Source organism: Microdochium trichocladiopsis (genome assembly GCF_020744255.1).
Source record: "Microdochium trichocladiopsis strain MPI-CAGE-CH-0230 chromosome Unknown B0I36scaffold_7, whole genome shotgun sequence".
Lineage (NCBI taxonomy): Eukaryota > Fungi > Ascomycota > Sordariomycetes > Xylariales > Microdochiaceae > Microdochium > Microdochium trichocladiopsis.
Genome location: NW_025763550.1, coordinates 2,167,388 through 2,186,807, shown reverse-complemented (window position 1 = coordinate 2,186,807; position 19,420 = coordinate 2,167,388). Strand labels below are relative to the sequence as shown.

General features: G+C 55.5%; 9 protein-coding genes across 9 annotated transcripts; 6 read left to right on the top strand and 3 right to left on the bottom strand.

Annotated features, from left to right (window-relative positions):
• Positions 1–1,283: 1,283 nt before the first annotated feature.
• On the bottom strand, positions 1,284–2,928 carry B0I36DRAFT_328053 (uncharacterized protein). Its single transcript, XM_046154545.1, has 5 exons — positions 2,704–2,928; positions 2,332–2,644; positions 2,149–2,250; positions 1,836–2,063; positions 1,284–1,707 (listed from the first exon to the last, which is right to left on the bottom strand). Exons 1-5 carry the CDS (start codon positions 2,752–2,754, stop codon positions 1,520–1,522), a joined length of 882 nt encoding a protein of 293 aa, XP_046010657.1. The 5' UTR covers positions 2,755–2,928; the 3' UTR covers positions 1,284–1,519.
• Positions 2,929–3,656: 728 nt separating this feature from the next.
• B0I36DRAFT_375524 (chaperonin GroL) lies at positions 3,657–5,599 on the top strand (the record flags this gene model as incomplete). The annotated part of the gene is made up of 3 exons (XM_046160375.1): positions 3,657–3,767; positions 3,853–3,994; positions 4,080–5,599. 3 exons carry the CDS (start codon positions 3,657–3,659, stop codon positions 5,597–5,599), a joined length of 1,773 nt encoding a protein of 590 aa, XP_046010656.1.
• Positions 5,600–6,798: 1,199 nt separating this feature from the next.
• On the top strand, positions 6,799–8,017 carry B0I36DRAFT_144392 (cofilin). Its single transcript, XM_046148424.1, has 6 exons — positions 6,799–6,909; positions 6,978–7,095; positions 7,176–7,359; positions 7,437–7,510; positions 7,568–7,616; positions 7,685–8,017. Exons 2-6 carry the CDS (start codon positions 7,046–7,048, stop codon positions 7,829–7,831), a joined length of 504 nt encoding a protein of 167 aa, XP_046010655.1. The 5' UTR covers positions 6,799–6,909; positions 6,978–7,045; the 3' UTR covers positions 7,832–8,017.
• A 186-nt stretch (positions 8,018–8,203) lies between these two features.
• Positions 8,204–8,961, bottom strand: B0I36DRAFT_364998 (cell-cycle control medial ring component-domain-containing protein; the record flags this gene model as incomplete). Its single annotated transcript, XM_046159073.1, has 2 exons — positions 8,204–8,767; positions 8,851–8,961. The coding sequence occupies 2 exons, from the start codon at positions 8,959–8,961 to the stop codon at positions 8,204–8,206; spliced, it is 675 nt and encodes a 224-aa protein (XP_046010654.1).
• A 745-nt stretch (positions 8,962–9,706) lies between these two features.
• Positions 9,707–12,355, top strand: B0I36DRAFT_292610 (NOL1/NOP2/sun family-domain-containing protein). Its single transcript, XM_046151774.1, has 2 exons — positions 9,707–11,299; positions 11,360–12,355. Exons 1-2 carry the CDS (start codon positions 9,931–9,933, stop codon positions 12,124–12,126), a joined length of 2,136 nt encoding a protein of 711 aa, XP_046010653.1. The 5' UTR covers positions 9,707–9,930; the 3' UTR covers positions 12,127–12,355.
• A 2-nt stretch (positions 12,356–12,357) lies between these two features.
• On the bottom strand, positions 12,358–13,500 carry B0I36DRAFT_385792 (putative Mn superoxide dismutase). The gene is made up of 2 exons (XM_046161083.1): positions 13,184–13,500; positions 12,358–13,105 (listed from the first exon to the last, which is right to left on the bottom strand). Exons 1-2 carry the CDS (start codon positions 13,317–13,319, stop codon positions 12,531–12,533), a joined length of 711 nt encoding a protein of 236 aa, XP_046010652.1. The 5' UTR covers positions 13,320–13,500; the 3' UTR covers positions 12,358–12,530.
• Positions 13,501–13,614: 114 nt separating this feature from the next.
• Positions 13,615–14,861, top strand: B0I36DRAFT_328038 (DNA replication complex GINS protein psf-3). The gene is made up of 2 exons (XM_046154544.1): positions 13,615–13,831; positions 13,914–14,861. Exons 1-2 carry the CDS (start codon positions 13,790–13,792, stop codon positions 14,436–14,438), a joined length of 567 nt encoding a protein of 188 aa, XP_046010651.1. The 5' UTR covers positions 13,615–13,789; the 3' UTR covers positions 14,439–14,861.
• Positions 14,862–15,083: 222 nt separating this feature from the next.
• On the top strand, positions 15,084–18,122 carry B0I36DRAFT_247349 (GC-rich sequence DNA-binding factor-like protein-domain-containing protein; the record flags this gene model as incomplete). Its single annotated transcript, XM_046150303.1, has 3 exons — positions 15,084–15,414; positions 15,469–17,586; positions 17,668–18,122. 3 exons carry the CDS (start codon positions 15,084–15,086, stop codon positions 18,120–18,122), a joined length of 2,904 nt encoding a protein of 967 aa, XP_046010650.1.
• A 178-nt stretch (positions 18,123–18,300) lies between these two features.
• B0I36DRAFT_144290 (uncharacterized protein) lies at positions 18,301–18,790 on the top strand. Its single transcript, XM_046148423.1, has one exon. The coding sequence runs from the start codon at positions 18,438–18,440 to the stop codon at positions 18,735–18,737; it is 300 nt and encodes a 99-aa protein (XP_046010649.1). The 5' UTR covers positions 18,301–18,437; the 3' UTR covers positions 18,738–18,790.
• The last annotated feature ends 630 nt before the right edge of the window (positions 18,791–19,420 follow it).

The following is a 19,420-nucleotide window of genomic DNA, read 5'->3' as shown; positions in this document are numbered from 1 at the left end:
GCCTCGACACGCGGTCCTCGCTAGGGCTTACTGCTGACCGATACGGGGGTCGAATGGGAGGGACTCACCTGCATGTTTGCTGCACCGTTGGACTCAAATGCGGACGCTCCAGTGCGGCTGAGGTGACATTGACTCTTGCTGTTGATTTTGCAGGAAGAAATGCCGTCCACGACAGGCAGTGCTCAATCTCAGATGTGATTGCCATTGGCGGAGACGCGCATTACCCTCGTCCCAGGTCGGGGGGGTTGAGGCTCTGCTCGCCTGGTGTGGTTCATCCCCGCCTAGCCGCACACTATGGTATTCTACCGACTTGGCAGTGGCATCACTAGAAAGAAGTGTGCGATCCAAGCCGGAATGATCCGCAGCACCATGCAAACATCAGAGGGCAATCCTTCCACCGTAGATCCTCGGCGGCCGTCGCAGCAGAGCTGTGAGCGAACGTCTTGGGCATGAAGGTTATTTTTGGACGGCAGCATTGCTGTTGCGTTCTATGTTCTGTGCTGAGGAGAGAAGGGAGTGCAACGTGTCTACAATCCGTAACTTGAATACTTTCCATTGTTTGTGACATAAGTAACTCATTTTGGTGGCAGAGAGTTGGGCGAGGCTGAAGGCATTCGGGCATTCTCAAATCATTCGGCCAAAAGTCTCTCTGTCAAACCTACTCAAAATATAGCAACCCGCCTAGGATACTTGGACAAATAGATTAATCACTTGTACAAGAGGATGCCCTGGTACTCAAGTTACACGGAGAGCATCCGATGAATGAACCAGCGAGTCATGATTATTCAAAGGATCATCGGTGGGGAATGAGCTTGTGCTGCTGCAAAGAGCGTGACGCCTTCGATTAAATGCATGTGAAGCTAATAAGTGGTCTCATGCGTCTCCTTTACTCGTTTATTTATGCTTTAGATCGATTGATGATCGACTTAGCACGAATTTCCTGAGAGACGAGCGAGCTGCAGATTCCATCGATGGAACTGAAGTCCTGCGTGTTTGTGATGCGTGAAGGAGAGCTTGGGGCATGTACTATGTGTATGTCCACCATACCAGACGAAGTATTACACATGGAATGGAACGTGCCTTTTTGACGCAGTCATCATTCAACGAAGTGTCATGCCGCTTGAGACCGGTGTCCATGAGAACCTTGCAGCATACAATCCATTTTACTGAGAGACAAACACACCGTCAGGAGCCACGTTGTGTATAGTGCGGGTGCGTCAAGGTCTACAGGCTAGTCATGATAACGCCGGTCGCTTCTGATGGAGAGTCACAATGCCATAGTGGCGAAGACATCACAAGTATATTTACTGTCCATTGAGCGCATTATTCTGCACTCGAGGTAGGAAAGATGGGCCCAGCGTAGTTCTTTGCTGAGGTTGTCCTGAGAGTGCTGCTTCAAAGGAGCGACATTACGATGAAAGCAATACATGTCACTAGACAGTGGCCAGGTGCACCAATGTCTTGAATCGTGATGCGCACTCTAAAAGTGCTCGGCTGATGGAATGGCCACAAACGTCATCTAGTTATTGATTCCGGCCTCCCTCTCGATTTCTTCTTTGCCAGGCGACCACTTGTCCTGTAAGGCTTTGTCCAGGCTCAAGCCGTAGACGTCCTTGGCCCACCATTCGCCCCAGCTGGTCAGGAATATCTGCTCTGTGTCCTTGGGCAAATCGTCACGGACGAATGCCGCATAAATGCTCTGAGCTCCTATAATACGCATGGAACATGGTCAGTCGATGGCGATAAGGGGATGCACGAAAGCGACAGACAGAAGCATAGCGCTCGATCATCGAGACTGGAGGACAGGGGAGGAGAAGAAGCAGATGGCAACGCACCCTCGGGAACACTCTTGGCGTCAGGCAAGTTGTCGGGCATCTGGACGACGTTGTTGCGATTGATCCCTGTGCCGGGGATCAGACCGGGCGACACAGCGACCACGACAGCGTTGTCCCCAAGCTGGCGCCTCCACCAGTGTGCGCCGAGGAGCTGGATGAACTTGGATGCGCTGTAGCGACCGTTGGGGGTTTTGTCGGCGCCGCTAAGCATGTCTTCTTCAAGGGCACCTAGGAGTCGAGCAGGAGGTAAGCGTGGTGATTCCTCGTAGCGCCCTTGTCTGAAGCGATTGGAGGCAACATGTCCAGTACTTACTTGTGTCCTTGACACCACGAACCGCGCCAGAAGAGACAACAACAACTCGGGAATGAGATTGCTCGATTTTTGGGCGCAGGAGGTGAGTCAAGTAGTGTTGAGCTGTTGCGCCAAGTGTCAGTATTCATACGTGGCCAACCCCTTCCCCGATGCTCAAGACACATATCCAACACGAAGACATACAGAGATGATTCACCAAGTAGGAGTTGGACCACTTGGATCCTTCGGGGCCCTTGGTGCCCGGCGCCTCGAACATGCCGGCATTGAGCATGACGTAGTCGAGTCTGTCGTTGCCCAGCTTCTCGAGAGCTTGCTCGGCGAAAGATTTGACAGTCTTCAAGTTGGACAGCTCGGCTGGCAAGATCGTCAGCTTGTGGGTGCTGCTGTCATACTGCAGAGCATCATAGGCCGCTTGTGCCTGCTGAGTGTCGCGGGCGGCAAGGATGAGCTTGTATGGTTGGCTCTGCTGGAGCAGCTGCTTCACCAGTTCAAAGCCCTGTGAGACTCGGCTGTTAGCGAAGCAGTGCGCAATGGCAAGCCACGATCAGAGCTTACGAGACCGGACGAGGCTCCTGTGGCGATCAATGTCTTGCTGATGGTCGCCATTGTCGTTGACGTAATCGAGTTCACGGGCCGAGATCTTGCCTTCTACTAAAGAACCGCGATTAAAGTTGTCGGTGCTCGTTTTGGTTCAGATGATCGCACTGGCGGCCACAGTTGTCTGGAACATAGAAAGATCGGTTTTATATAAGTTGTCGGGACTACAGATATAGCAATGTAAAGGCAATTTGTCAGGTCCTTAACCACTGGGCCGGACTTAAGACACAAAGGCCACCCGCTGGTATGGATCTAGCTGCAGATCAGCATGATATTCCACCACGACAGGTAAGACTGTAAGAGGAGACAGCTAGCAATAAGCGAGTATGCAACATGTTGAGGCACTGTCAACGACCTGAGAGTTACACAGCTTCAGAGCTGTCTATAGCATCAACAGAAGTGCTCATTGCTCGAACAAGGCATGATTGTTTTCCCAGGTTATTCCAAGGTGTGCCCACGAGGTCCTGTTGTCAAAGCAGAGCCCCCCTGCCAAGGTGTGCTGCTGCTGCTGCTGTGCGGTCGCTGAGGCTGGCGGGGTGTGGGGATTGAACAGGCTGGACACTGGACATGGTCCGTAAGGGCTTTCCACGGTTTTCCATGGGCCAGCTTCACGGCCCGCACTAGGGCCGAAACGGGCTAGGCCGGTCTCCCGCAGCAGTAACGCACGCCAATTGCTATTGCTCCGTGCGACCGCCAGCTCGAATCCAAATTTTTATGAGCTTCATCCGGACCCCGACGCCTTCTCCCCCGATCTCCCAGTTTCCACGTCTTCGTCCTCGTCCTCGTCGCTGCTTCTACTTCCAGCTCCTTTTTGTCGCGGAGAAGGCCTTTTCTGTACATTCGTCGGCGTCGCCTCCTTCCCGCCCTGCAGACTCACCTGTACCATCGTTACCCGCCTGCCACCCGACACAATGCAGCGTGCTCTCTCCTCCCGCGCCCGGGCGTCCGTTCTCTCCACTGCCACGGCCAACAAGTACCGTGCCGGTGCTGGTCTGTCCCAGCAGCTCAGATTCGCTCACAAGGTAACTATCGCCCATTCGCTCCGTACCATCTTGCTCGCTTCTGCGTTGTGAGCACCAGCGCTGACATGGTTTCGCTCTTCCTCAGGAGCTTCGCTTCGGTGTTGAAGGCCGCGCCGCCCTGCTGAAGGGTGTTGAGACCCTCGCCAAGGCCGTTGCCACGACCCTCGGTCCCAAGGGACGCAATGTCCTGATCGAGTCGAGCTACGGCTCCCCGAAGATCACGAAGGGTATGTCGGAAAACTGCTGCAGCACTGCACCGTAATGGTCAGGTCCCAACTTTCTTCCGTATGCTAACATTGCTTGCTTTTCTAGATGGTGTCACCGTGGCCAAGGCCATCAGCCTTCAGGACAAGTTCGAGAACCTCGGTGCCCGACTTCTCCAGGACGTCGCCTCGAAAACCAACGAGTCTGCCGGTGACGGCACCACCTCCGCCACTGTCCTCGCCCGCGCCATCTTCTCAGAGACCGTGAAGAATGTCGCTGCTGGTTGCAACCCCATGGACCTGCGCCGCGGCACACAGGCTGCCGTGGATGCCGTCGTCGAGTACCTCCAGGCCAACAAGAGGGACATCACCACCAGCGAGGAGATCGCCCAGGTCGCCACCATCAGTGCCAACGGCGACACTCACATCGGTGCCCTGATCGCCAACGCCATGGAGAAAGTTGGAAAGGAGGGTGTCATCACCGTCAAGGAGGGTAAGACCGTCAACGATGAGCTCGAGGTTACCGAGGGTATGCGCTTCGACCGCGGCTTTGTCTCCCCATACTTCATCACCGACACCAAGTCCCAGAAGGTCGAGTTCGAGAAGCCTTTGATCCTCCTGTCCGAGAAGAAGATCTCTGCTGTCCAGGACATCATCCCCGCTCTCGAGGCGTCTACTCAGCAGCGCCGCCCGCTCGTAATCATTGCCGAGGACATTGATGGTGAGGCTCTGGCTGTCTGCATTCTCAACAAGCTCCGTGGACAGCTCCAGGTTGCTGCTGTCAAGGCCCCCGGCTTTGGCGATAACCGCAAGTCTATCCTCGGCGATATCGCCGTGCTCACCAATGGTACCGTCTTCACCGATGAGCTTGATATCAAGCTGGAGAAGGCCACCCCCGACCTGCTCGGTTCCACCGGCTCCATTACCATCACCAAGGAGGACACCATCATCCTCAACGGCGAGGGCAGCAAGGATGCCATTACCCAGCGCTGCGAGCAGATTCGTGGTGTCATGGCTGACCCCACGACCTCCGACTACGAGAAGGAGAAGCTTCAGGAGCGTCTCGCCAAGCTTTCTGGCGGCGTCGCCGTCATCAAGGTCGGCGGCTCTTCCGAGGTCGAGGTCGGCGAGAAGAAGGACCGCTTCGTGGACGCTCTGAACGCCACCCGCGCAGCCGTTGAGGAGGGCATTCTCCCCGGTGGTGGTACCGCTCTCATCAAGGCGTCCGTCCACGCTCTCAAGAACGTCAAGTCTGCCAACTTTGACCAGCAGCTTGGTGTCAGCATTGTCAAGAACGCCATTACCCGTCCCGCCAAGACCATTGTTGAGAACGCCGGCCTCGAAGGCTCTGTTGTTGTTGGCAAGCTCCAGGACGAGTTTGCTAATGACTTCAACAAGGGCTTCGACAGCTCCAAGGGCGAGTACGTCGACATGATCCAGGCCGGTATCCTTGACCCCCTCAAGGTTGTCCGCACTGGCCTTCGGGATGCCAGCGGAGTTGCCTCTCTGCTTGGTACTACCGAGGTCGCCATTGTCGAGGCTGCCGAGGAGAAGGGCCCTGCCGGCATGGGCGGCATGGGTGGTATGGGTGGCATGGGCGGTATGGGCGGTATGGGCGGCATGATGTAAGGATATACTGACGAACACTGTAAAACAAGAGAAAAGCGGCGGATGAGCTTGCCCTCTAGATCTCCCCTCTTGAGCAATGGCTCGCTGCCATCACGCATCATGACTTGTACATCATATTTGTAACTACGAACCTGATATCCCAGCGGCATTATAAAGCACTTGTATAATAAAAACAAACTCATCAGCATTCGGTACCGCTGACAAAATTGCCGTGTGCAAAAAATTACAATCTACCTGTGGTTTAATGGCAGCCGTTAGGAGAAGGCAAGCTTGGACTGGAACTAAGCACATGAATCTTGTGATGTGGGGATGAGCGATCTGAACAAGGCAACATTTGTTTGCTCGACCTTGCTCTTCAAGTCAGCGAGGCAACAGCTTTAAGCCCTTGGTCTGTTTTGCACCTTATGACGCGTCCATCAGCATCAAGGCCTCAACTGGGTGCCTTGTTGTCGCCATGGCTGTCAACTAATGGATGCCTGATAAGCACTCCCTGATTGTCGAGCAATTTACATTCCCATACACAATTTCCACGTGTACAAGGATCGACCACGAGCTCTCCTGCCCAGGAAAACGGCCATCTTGTTTGGCTGGGAAACTTGATGCGCATATCATGGCTGAGAATGACTTGGGGCCGGTGGGGCGCATACGCAACAGAGGGGATCGCCTAGGTACAGTCCACAAGTTGCCGGGGCAAACGAACTGTGTCGCCCTGGTCTCTCCTGCCATGGCTATCCACTGCTGGCTACATACGTGAGGATTGCGGATGGATGCCTGAGCTTGGAAGTGGACAAGGCTCCCGGCGAGTGGGACTATTACGAAAGGTCGGTGGGCATGTCCGTGCCGTTGCTTGTTCTCCTGAGCTGACGATTTGCACGGCACGGCGGCCTGGGCCCCAGTCTTGGTTGGGAGTCCGGTCGACCCCTCCACCCCCTCCCTCCTGGTCCTTGTCCCTCCTTCTCATCCTCTGCTGCGACTGCGCACCTACTCAACTTCTTGAGCAGCATTTGGCACTAACGTAGCTTGCTCTCCTTGTTCCTCCGCAACCACCTCCTGTGATCAACCCGACCGCCGTCGCAACCTCTCTCCTGTCAGTTTGCCCTGTCCCTGCACTGCCCACGCAGCCGTTCGCATTCCACCATTACACCTTTGGCCATCCCTACACACATCTGTTACCCCGTCCAGAGCTCTACCTGGTCTTTGCACATTTCTGGAGCTCAGAAAGCGCTCGCATGCGTACACCTTTGCTGATAACTCACACCGCAGCTCGACTCCTTTGAACAATCAACTGTTCCACGTCATTGAACAAAATGGTAAGCAATTCTGATCTCGCCTGTGTCCCTTCATTACACTGCTCGATGTCTAACCAAACCGTTGCCAGTCTCAATCTGGGTTCGTGCTGTTTCCTTGCTTTCCCATCCGACTACCGCAATCGAGCCCAAAGATCCCATGATGTTGTGTCAAGTTCGCCATCGACGCTTCACACTACCCCGCTGCACGTACCACGACGCAAGAACGCTACTCTACGTGGCTGTGCCAAGAATGCCAGCTAATTCGTGCGCCGCCATGCGCCTCACAGAGCGACCGTTTCGCAGGAATGCGTGACTGCATTCAACGACCTCAAGCTTGCCAAGAAGTACAAGTACGTCATCTTCAAGCTGTCCGACAACAACCGCGAAATCGTTGTCGAGGAGGCCTCGGCCGACGGTGAATGGGACAACTTCCGGGAGAAGCTGGTCAACGCCACCACTAAGAGCAAGAGTGTACGTTTTCCCACCATGCCGCAATCGTCCCACTTTTGGGTTCGCCTTTAGGCTTTGCTAACCACCGACGCATGCAGGGCGCTGTTGGCAAGGGCCCAAGATACGCCGTTTACGACTTCGAGTACTCTCTTGCTAGTGGCGAGGGAACCCGGTATGGACCATGGCTCAAATCGAATCGCGCAAGTGGGGATTGTTAACAATAGAACAGGAACAAGATCACCTTCATTGCCTGGTCACCTGACGATGCTGGTGTCATGGTAAGTTTCTATCATCCCTTGAAGACTCATGCTACGACCTCTAGGAATGTCGCTGACATGCAGTCAAGGCCAAGATGGTCTACGCCTCCTCCAAGGAGGCCCTCAAGCGCTCGCTGAACGGCATCGCCGTCGAGCTTCAGGCCAACGACCAGGACGACATTGAGTACGACTCGGTACTGAAGATTGTCAGCAAGGGCCTTGCTGGCTCGAGCTAAGCGCCACGATCGTGGACGAGGACATGAATCAACAGACCATACGCACATACCTAGATGAGATATGACGAGCTGAGGAGGCTTTCGCACCTGCTGCCTTTTTCTGGCGGACGAAAGAGAACATTTCCCAGACAAAACGGACGGGTAGATTGAGTTTTACACGAAACAATACCACTCGCAGGATTCATCGTGCTTCAGCAGTGCGGAGCTCGTCGCAAAGCGAGCCAGCCAACGTAGATCGGATACTTGTGTGGCTCAGAGGAAACCCAGTTCTCGTTGTGCATGTGAATTGTGTCACCCGTGGAAGGGGGCCTACGAGTGCATGCAATCGGGACAAGTGTGTTCTTGTAGTCTTCTTGATTTCAAGTGCCCATACTACCTCTTGGACTTCCATGCGGCTTGGAATGTGTCCGCAAGTTCCCCAGCAGCCTTCTCATCCCGGATTCGCTGAAGAAGAAACCCACGCAGGTCATCCCAGAATTCGGCGGTTTCGAGCACTTCTTCCCCGCTAGGACCCTGGGCCACGTCACCACCACCTGCTCCGGCGTTCTTCGCCGCCTCAGCCGCGGCCAGTGTCGCCGCGCCTCCCATGACCATGATGCCAAACTCGACCTTGGTTGCTGAGGCGGCAGCCTCGGCACCTAGTACATCTTTGAGGATCTTGCTGTCGGCAACGGGCTTCTTGTTGTGGAGAAGCTTGATCTTGTCTAGCGGGAGACCAGTCTTGTTCACGACGGCGGTCTTGAGGTCGAGCACGGAGGTGTTGATGGATTGGGCCAGTAACGTGATATCAAGCGGTGGATTCCGGACGAAAACCAGCTGGACGGTGTAAGAACGCTCGCTCCCAGGTGCAGGCTGTGTTGAAGACGCTGAGCCGTCGGCACCGGGACGTGATGAGTTGGGCTTGCTCATAGGTCGGGGCATCTTTGGGAGCGTATACTATAATCATAGTGACTATCAGCTTGTCGGACTTCATCACGACTTGTTAAGTGGCCAGGGGGATGGAACCCGAGTTGGCTTACAGCAGCCCGAGCTGGGTAGTTTCTTGGATCCTCGACATGGTCGGCGGATATCTTTATAGGCCGGGCATCGAGGGCCGAGAGGAAGGACCTTGCGAAAGACACCTCTGTCATGGTTTCTGGGTTCTAATATGCACCGCGGTGCGCGCGAAAGGATCGTCTGCTGACTTGCGTGTGAAGCGCTACAGAGCTCGGCTTGTCGCGAGAAGGGCGGGGTGGGTGTGGTTTGGTGTGGTTGATCGTAGGAGCTGTCTCGGAACGAACGGCCGCCTGGTCAGAATACTATGGTTACTCGGAGTGCAAGTCGAGGAATCCGGATTTTCGCGCGACGGCTTTGTGCCAGAAGCTGCGTGGTAGGCGAGGCAATGCTGGCACGCAAAGCATGTCGTCGTCGACTGCTGGAGGAGCTGATTGAGTGGTCGCCGGCATACCCCACCTCCAGGTCGTGTCTGATGTCGTCAATGTGGCTGGAGCTGGGTGCTGAGCCACAATGGACCAAAAAAGCCCATCAATACTGTTCCAGGCCAGGAGATAGCCTAGCAGTTCTTAGGACGACGTCTTTTGCATGTGTTCTAGAAAATGCTAGCTTCCACAGTTGCTTTCAAGCCTTCTCCGCAAATTCAGAGCCTCGTACGACTCGTCTCCAGAGCATTGCACTTGTCCCGCTGGCGCCAACGTCTGGGCAGGTTCCATCCATAGATGCCCAGATGGTCAGAGAGGGTCCAGCGATGTGCTGACCCACATCTTGTGAGTCCTGATCTCACACAAGTGCAGGTGGGCCCTGTCTGCTCACAAGTCAAAGCCTGGTGGGGACGATCAGTTGGAATCTCCAGCCGGCTTATCGGGGTCCCGTTGCCTTATCGCAAAGAAAAAAGTTCGAGGACCCTCCAGCCGGCTGCAGCACGCAGCGACCAGAATCTGGAGAATCGGCGCTCTGGCAGTCTAGTCTCCCAAAAGACCAAGCAGCCCTTTCCCCGTCTTGCCAATTGTCCTCACGCAGCACCTTTGTGAGTGGTCGGACTCGGGTCATTTCTCTCTTCTCTTACCCTTTCTGGCATATTCCTCACATCTGCAGTCGCGACAATGGGTGTTGGTCGGCGCATGAAAAAACAAGGGCCACCTGAGCCCTTGTCCGAGGCTCACTTTGCCAAACTCAAGCGCAAGGCTGGCCTGCCTGTTGACGATGTTCCTGCCGAGACTCGTGACAACAAGAAGCGCCGGACTGGCAAGAACGCCGCCCCTACAAAACCCAACGGGACCGCGCAGAAGAAGTCGGCGCAAAAGGCGAATGGCGCAAAACCTGTTGCTCAGCAGAACGGTGCCCGGTCGAAGCCATCAGGCAAGAAGGCGGCGCCTGTTCCCGGCTCAGACGAAGACGTCAGCGATGGATTGGGCGACGGGTTTGATGGCTCAGACATGGACGATTCCGATCTGAGCAGCGACGACGACATGGATGGTGGCCTCGGCGATGACTTCCTCGGTTCGGACGACTCCGTGTACGACTCCGACAATGAAATACAGAACAAGGCCATGTTCTCCGAAGATGAAGACGAATCAGACGCGGAGGAGAAGCTGACAGCTGCCAACATTGCGGGCTTGACGAGGAAACTTGACGAGCAACTCGCTCAAGAAGAAGCTGATAACGAGGCGGAACTTCGCGACAGTGCCATGCAGACCAACATCGACGTCGAACGTCCTCATGTACTGGAAGACGAGGAAGAGGATCAGCTGGCATTAAAAACCAAAGCTCTACTGGCGCCGGATCTGCAGTTGTTGAGGAACAGAATCAACGAGACGATACGAGTGCTTGAGGATTTTGCAAAGCTCGCCGAAGAGGGCAGGTCCCGTGCCGAGTACACTGCTCAGCTGCTCAAAGATATCTGTGCCTATTATGGCTATTCCGACTATTTGGCCGAAAAGCTCTTCAACCTCTTTACACCCCGGGAAGCCTTTGAGTTCTTCGAGGCCAACGAGTCTGCAAGACCTGTCGTCATCCGCACAAATACTCTTCGAACTCACCGCAGAGATCTTGCCCAGGCACTAATCAACCGCGGTGTCACTTTGGAGCCTGTCGGCAAATGGTCCAAGGTCGGTCTCCAGATCTTTGAAAGCACAGTGCCGCTCGGTGCCACCCCTGAGTATCTCGCTGGCCACTATATTCTGCAGGCCGCTTCGTCTTTCCTCCCAGTGATGGCGTTGGCCCCGCAGGAGAACGAGCGGTGCTTGGATATGGCTGCCGCTCCTGGTGGTAAAACGACCCATATGGCAGCCATGATGAAGAACACTGGTTGCATCTTTGCAAACGATCCCAGCAAGCAGCGTGCCAAGGGTCTTATTGGCAACATCCATCGCTTGGGAGCCAGAAACGTGGTTGTTTGCAACTACGACGCCCGCGAGTTCCCTCGCGTCATCGGTGGCTTTGACAGAGTGCTGCTTGATGCCCCATGCTCCGGTAAGAACTATCCCTGCCCAAGTCTTTGTCGTGAGGCAGCTTGCTGACCTTGAATTCTAGGTACTGGTGTCATCGCCAAGGATGCTTCTGTCAAGACCAACAAGACGGAGAAGGATTTCATGATGCTGCCACACATCCAGAAGCAACTTCTCTTATCCGCCATCGATTCAGTCAACCACGCCAGCAAGACCGGCGGCTTCCTGGTCTATTCGACATGTTCTGTCACAGTTGAGGAGAACGAAGAAGTCGTCAATTATGCCCTACGAAAGCGGCCCAACGTGCGCCTGGTTTCGACTGACCTGAGTTTTGGCCGGGAAGGTTTCACCAGCTACCGTGGCAAGAACTTCGATGCTAGCCTGAAGCTTACCAGGAGATACTACCCGCACGCATACAACGTGGATGGTTTCTATGTTGCCAAGTTTCAAAAGGTTGGCCCAACACCGCCCAGCCTCGTCAAGGACTTCAACAAGAACCAAGACTCTGCGACTAAGGCCACTGCCCAGGCTTCGGGCGGCGAGACTGAGGATGAGATCATTGACAAGACGCCCATCGCCGCTGATGATAAGCTGGCTGGAACCGTTGGTGTCGAAGATGATGGCTTCGGTGGCTTCGATGAGGAGGAGGACAAGGAGTACATGGAGAAGGCTAAGCGCAACGCCATGCGTCGGCGCGGTCTGGACCCCAAGGCTTTGGACAAGGGCAAGGCTAAGGCTGCGAAGTCGGACGAGAGCAGCAGTCGCAAGGACAAGGCAGAGCCCAAGGAGGGCAAGGGCAAGGCCGATGGTGTCAAGACGAAGAGCAAGAAAAAGGAGAAGACCAAGGCTTGAGTAGGCCGACTTCACATAATTGTGCACATAGCAGCGCGTTTCGGTATTTATAGAATACGAGGAATTGTTTTCTTCTGGCGATATGTAATGGCCGGAACAAGCACTGTGCCGTTTTGACACCGTCGTGTTATACACATCGGCATGTAGAATCAGGGTTAATGCAACTATACCATGGATGGCACCCATTGGACTGGCGCGATACTTTCCAGCATCGAATCACTCTTCATCTTTCCGGCTTCAGACGGCACGTTCATTAACAGGCTATATTCAAGGATGCTATCGCTGTGGTCATACACCGTGAAGAGTACCATAGTATAATCGACTTAAGACAGAAGCTCAGCGCCGACTTCTTGCGGATGGTGACGGTCCCCAGCGTTCACAACGAGGATACAGACATTGATAGCTTACGCAGCCTCGAGTCGCTTGGCAACGGTGTTCCAGTTGACAACATTCCAAATGGCATCAAAGTACTCAGCCTTACGATTCTGGTATTGGAGATAGTAGGCGTGCTCCCAGGCGTCGATGCCAAGCAGAGGAATATAGTTGCCGGTGACTGGGTCTTGGTTGGCGCGAGTGATGACCTGGAGAGTGCCAGCCGACTTATCCTTGGCGAGCCAAGCCCAACCACTGCCCTGGATTCCCGCGAGAGCCGTGTTGACCTGCTTGCGGAGATTGTCGACGGAACCAAAGTCCTTATCAATAGCCGTCTTGAGGGCGCCAGAAGGGTCGCCACCGCCGGAGCCCTGGCTGGCAGGGGCCAGGTTCTCCCAGAAGAGGGAGTGGTTGACGTGGCCACCGCCATGGAAGTTGAGTAGAGGGGCGGCGGCGGCGGCGGCGGCCTTCTCATTGCTTGAGGCCTTGGCTTCGGTGATAGTCTCAAGGGCGCTGTTGAGGCCATTGACGTAGGTCTGGTGGTGGTTCTTGTGGTGCAGCTCCATGATCTTGCCGCTAATGTAGGGTTCGAGGGCGGCGTAGTCGTCTGCAGGCGGAGGTGTCCAATGGTTAGCTGGTCATGCTACTGATGCCTTTGGGCTGACGATTCAGACAGAGGACATACACGGAAGATCAGGCAGGGTCGCCTTGCCGCGAACAAAGGAGGTGCCAGCAAGACCGGCCACGGCAGGCTTGACGCTAGTGGAGGCACGAAGAGCAGCCCGTGCGGCAGGGATTGAGCGGAAGAGAGAAGTAGCCATGGTGGGGGTTTGATGTGTAGACTGGGCAGTTCTATGTTCAAAACGGAGTTGTCCTGTATCTCGTGATCTTCTGTGATTGAAGTTTGAGATCGAACTCTGCGGGGTGCGCGGGTTATGTAAAGCTTTGTCGGCTGGAGCTCAGTAGTAGCTTGCACGTGGGTGGGCGGTGATGTCAACCTTTGACCATGGGTGCCGGGGTCGCTGCGGCGCTAGAGCTGTGCCGACCGTCGGCCTCGGAGCTCCAAATATCTTAAGGTCGGTAGCTGGGGCAGCACAGTATCGGGCCAGAGTTGCTGACAGTGCCCAGGTGGGCCTAAGAGGGCAGCCCCAAGTCGCGTACGTTGTCGCGTCTCCCAGGTCGACAATTGCATACTGACCCCACCATCGTGACATTTCCGCCGCCCTATTCAACACTTTTTGGACTCATCCATGTCAGAGTCCGCTCTCATGGGCTTGCCATCAGCCTCGACATGTCCTACTACGATCTCGACGCCATCTTGACAGACGCGGAGGTATGTGCCCCTCTGCTTGTGCGGTGCTGTGGTCGCCCTTGCGATACTTGTCCAGCTCCTATTGACCGGACCACCGTTAAAGAAGATACCATGTACCTTCGAACTGGACGTGCCTGAGCTCGGGTACCTCGACAACAATCCGTCTCATCCCCTCAAGTCAGGCACTGCCGTTGGGCTCCCACTGTGGCTGGCCGAGCTGCTTGCCCTCGCCACCCGACAACCCGCATCTCGCTCTCCCGATGATCCCGGCTCCTTTGTGACGCTTAATATTCCGCCCGCGCTCTCCGAGAATGTCATGGCGGCGCTGAAGGCAGACCCTCGCGCAGTTCCTTTGCGAGACCAGGCACATAACTTCTATGGTCTTGGCACGCGCATGCTCGATCTCTTTGACGAGCCAGAGATATGCGCCATCTTGCGTAAGACGTTTGTCACGAGAGCGGCCGATGTCGCATTACATGGCCGAAAGGCAGGTGCCACGGACGATATGGGCACCGCGGCTGGCAGTGAGTTCCTCCGGGGCCTCGACGAGTGGGAGCGCAGACTGTTCCGCAGGGCACATGAAGGGGCGAAAGGCACCAAGGAATGGATGGAGGCTGTCAAGAAATAAACGAGAGGATACACGGTCCAGTCTCGACGGGGACAAAGTGACTTATTGTGCATAATTCAGTTGCACTGTAGGGCGTTTCGGTGTTGCATTTCCAATGCGTTCTGGTTTTCACGGCACGGCGTCGCGTTTTTGGAGTATTTTTACAGTGGCATCTTGGTAGTTCTGGGATCGTATCGCCAGTTGCGTGGACGCAGCTCAATGATGCATCAATCAGTCTAGAGTCTCAGGATCATTCGAGATACCCAGGCTGCGTAACGCGGTACAACACATGCTCGTGTTTGAATGTTAGCTGCGGGTCACATTGAGACAGTGCCACGGCAGTGAATCTCACACGGTACACAACGCCTCCGGTCTGCCCCAAGCTAGCTCCAAGGATTTCCAGATGTTCAGAAAACCACTGGCAGACTGACGGGTGCTGCAGCCTAAATACTGCACCAGCACGCAGTAAAAACCAACATACCAGTGCCGCCCTCCAGAGTCGTTTTTTGCCCTGACCGAGGCTCCGGATACATTATCGTCCGATTTTCGCAGTTGATGCCCGGCTTCAATAACACGACAAGGCGTGTCGCACCTATGAGCACCTCACTCCCCATCGCGACCCCCTAGACGTACGAGTCTCGGCAGACGGCGCGAGCAGAGCTGGCCATGTCGTTGGGTCCTGGTGCGATTTCCAAGGCTGACGCCGCTGCCTACTCGTCCTCTGAAGGCGACGAGGATAGTGGCGCCGACGATTATGCGCAACCGTCCGCCGACCCTCGCGACGACGACTTCCACGACTACAACCCACGCAAACGCCGCCGCACTGGTCGCAACACGAAAGAGAGTGCCGCACTGGGTATCTTTGCTTCCGACAGCGAAGATGACAGCAGAAGGCCCGGTCAAAGGTGGAAGGCAAAGCAAGACCTTCGCCACAAGAATGTGTCGTTCGTTTCGGCTGGGAAGAAAGACATGCGCCCAGACGCCGATGATTACGACGGTGATAGCCATGGCTCAGATCAAGACGACGAGGACGATACGGTATTAAAGACAGGACTTGGCGCCTCTCGAAATACGTACAATGCGGAAGACAGCCCGCGCGACCACGACAGCGAGGACGATGAAGACGAAGACATGGGCGGTATCGGCCTGGGATTCCGCGCTGTGGCGCCTGGCTTGAGCTTCACTGGCACGAATGGAACACCGAGCAAACCCCCGCCCGGATCCAAGTCTCGCTATGATGGCACAAATCCCCTTGGACGAGGCTTCGTTCCCTCCTCGGCAGCGGAGCCTGTGCTGAAGGAAGAGTATAGGAACGAGACGACGCCAACCGGTACAACACCAAAACCTAGTGCTTTCAGTACTCGCGGAGGCGCCGCTGGCAAGAAGATGACTTTCGCGCAGAAGATGATGGCGAAGATGGGTTGGAAGGAAGGCCAGGGCCTTGGTGCCGAGGGCCAGGGTCGAAACCTCATCATTGAGCAAAAGCTCCGGCCTCAGGGTGCTGGTCTTGGTGCTGTGAAGGAGAAATCTGCAAGTGAGCGGAAGGAGGAAAAGAGACAAAGGAAGATGCGCGGAGAGGACGTCAGCGACTCGGAGGATGAGAAGAGGAAGCGGAAAGACAAGCAACGAGGACAAAAGGCTCACGGGGTGGCAAGCGGTGTCACGAGCGGTGCAAGCACGCCACGTCGACCACCGAAGCCGAAGTTCCTGACGGTCAACGACATACAGAAGGCTGCGCCGGGGTTACATATCCCAGACGCTTTCGCCCCGATTTTGGATCTCACGGGTAGGGATCAAAGACTCCTGACAACGAGCTCAGGCTTGTTGACCCCAACGGCTGGTATTGAAGGTGCAGAGCAGACGGAGGCTCGCAAGCTAGCCCGACGCGCCCAGAGTGACCTCGGCGCTTTCGTGGAGGAATGGAAAAGCTTGGAGGAACGAAAAGCATGGCTGGACATGGAATTGCACCAGCGCCAACAAGAAGTGGACGAAATCGAGAGCGACTTTGGCGAAATGAAAATGTTCTCATCCGTCCTGGATGGAATTTCTCGGGCAGCCGCGGATAAGGAGTGGGATCCCGTCATCGCTGCCTTGAAGAAGGTGGAAGCTACATCATCAGAACACACGACAGATGAAGATCTAGCTGCAGTCGCAGTCGCTGCTGTTCACCCCTTCCTCAGAGATGCGGTCCAAGGCTGGCAACCGCTAGAGGATCCTAAGCTCGGCAATTTCGCTACCGACTTAGCCGAGATCAGAGGCACGCTTGGACTTAAGAAGATAACGGGCCAAAATGCGGTGTCCCGTTGGGCGGACACTGTCGTTGACGGCACACATCGTCATCATCAGAAGTCGTCAACCCCATACGAGAGCATGATATACAAGCTCATTTTCCCGAAGCTAGTCACAACCGTGGCACAAAGTTGGGACGTATTCGACCCTGCCCCCCTATTGTCCGTACTCGAGCGGTGGAAGGAGCTTTTCCCAGGCTTTGTCCACATTCAGATTATTGAGCAAGTTGTGCGCAGGCTCAATGACGCCATTGCGAACTGGAAGCCACGGAAGAAACAGCACAATCTTTTGCACCTCTGGCTTTTCCCATGGCTGGAACATCTTCCTGCCCATCATCTCGACCCAAAAGGGACTGGCATTGTGGCGGACGTCCGTCGCAAGTTCAGGCAGCTTATTGATGTTTGGGAGTTCGATCGTGGTGTTATCCCGGGCATCCGACAGTGGAAGGATGTTTTCCGACCAAGCAAGGAACAGGACCAGTGGCGGCCGCTGGTCATGCACCATATCCTCCCTAGCATGGCCCGGTTCTTGCGTAGGAACTTTCGTGTAGACCCCAGCGATCAGGAGCCGTACCTCGCGATGCTTCAGGGCGCGCTGGAGTGGACCACAATCATCTCGACTTCAATGGTGGCAGAGGTGGTAGCAGCAGAGGTGTTCCCGATGTGGCACAACCTCCTTCACGCGTGGATAACCAGCCCCGATGTCAACTTCGTCGAGCTAGGAGATTGGTACATGTGGTGGCATGATGAAGCATTACCTGCTGAGATCACATCGCACCCGACGATCATGGCCGAGTTCGAAAAGGGCACCGATTTGATTGAGACAGCTCTAGACCTTGGCGACGAAGCTCTTTCGACAGGTAAGCTGCCACTTCCAGATGGTAAGCCAGCCCAGAAGATGGCAAAATCGCCAAGAGCAGGGCGAGACAGCTCTCACCACTCGTCATCAACATCACGGAGAGATAAACATGACCGTCACAATGCCGACAGGCCGCACCATCGTCAGCAGCACGGCGAGCAACCACGGCAGGGTGGTAATGGGGCCACTGCTGAGCGGCCCAAGAATTTCCGAATGCTTGTTGAGAACTGGTGCCAGGAAAACGACTTGCAGTTTGTCCCTGTGCGCAAGGCCAACGAACAAGGCCGACACTACTTCCGCATCACGGCACGGATGGATGGCAAAGGTGGCGTGCTGGCACATTTTACTGTGGATGCAGCAAATACTGGTGTCAGTGGAGGGTCTGGAGGTGGTGTTCTCGGTTCTGCTGGCGCCACCGACGGCGGCGTACTGGTGGTTGAGTCGCGAAAGTCGAAGTTCCAGCTTAGTCGAGAAAAGCTGGTGGATCCAAATTCGGCCAGTGGCGGCAATAGCGCGGAATGGACATCGCTTCTCGATCTCCTCTACTCCGACGCTTAAGTAGAATTTAACCTACATAGACGCGCTGGAAAGTGCTTATAATAGGGACTCTCCGGGACGCATCCCGGGATGACTACGTACTGTCTCGGACGCATGGCGCAAGCTCCGAAGGTCAGGGGCGAGTACTGATGTGGGCGCTGAAGGATGAAGCCTCTGGATGGAATTGAGATAGAGTGCCTCGATGGCATGATGCTTGTTCAAGACTTGTCGGATTGACGATATCTCACAGCTAGCCTTGTTGGCTATCCGAATGTGTCCTTGGACCAGAAAACTGCGATTATCGTCCACGGTATTCGAGTGCTGCACGTGATTGTGATGGTTGCAGCACTGGGAGTACATATTGGCGTGATTGCACGTAGTTGTGCGCAAGGCGAGTCTCCGACTGGGAAATCATTTGTATTTGGAGGGGGGACTTGTATTCATGCAGGGTCTCGAGTGCTAAGCGCACTACTATTGCATGGAGGTGACGGAACCATGTTTGGTGGCGACTGTGCCTGTCTTGCCCATCATCTGCAATCTTCGTGGAGCGTCATGGGGTTTGCCCGAGTCAAGGACAAGCAGGACCAATCGGCCGTAGATCGTTCTGTATGTAGTACATGCTCCGTACTGTGTTAAGTGTGCGTTGGCGGGGACGGTGGAGGAGCTTCTGGTGGTTGTGCTTGGCACGCGTGGCTGTGCTGCGTGTCGACGACGCCAGGGGGTTAGCTGACGTTGTCTGTGAGGAAAATCACCCGTCGGGGAGGCGGATAGAGTTTGGGTTGGCATGGACAAAGGGGTCTTGGCCAGTGTGGCCCGGCATGGATAGCCGGCGCGCATTCGACGAACCTACCTCAAGGTATGGACCGACCCACAGAGAGCGACAAGTCCAGACGCGGCAGTCAGGCATTGGCAGCACCCCGTAGGGAGGGCTGGCTGCCACGAGTGCCGTGGCCTGGGCGACTACAGGGGCTTTGGGTTGAAGAGATGTCTCGGGCAGGGAGTGGGACATCTGGAGTAAACTTAAGGTCGAGCTGCAGTTTTTTCTGGTGGGCGGGTGACACTGACATCAGCGGGACGGAAGACCGGCACCGGGCGTGGCGCCTGCGGGCGGCTCTGGCAGCGAGCTGCAACCTTGCCGCTGGCGCCCAGAGCGCCGGGCTACCTGGGCAGCACGGCAAGCATGAGCCGAGCCCCACAGCGTGCCCGCAGCCCTTACCTGGCACCGCGTCCGTCCTCAGCACGTCGGTTTTCCAATGACCTCCAGCGTGTTGTCTTGCGGCACCTGCAACGCACTGCACGTACTCAACCACGACCGCTGT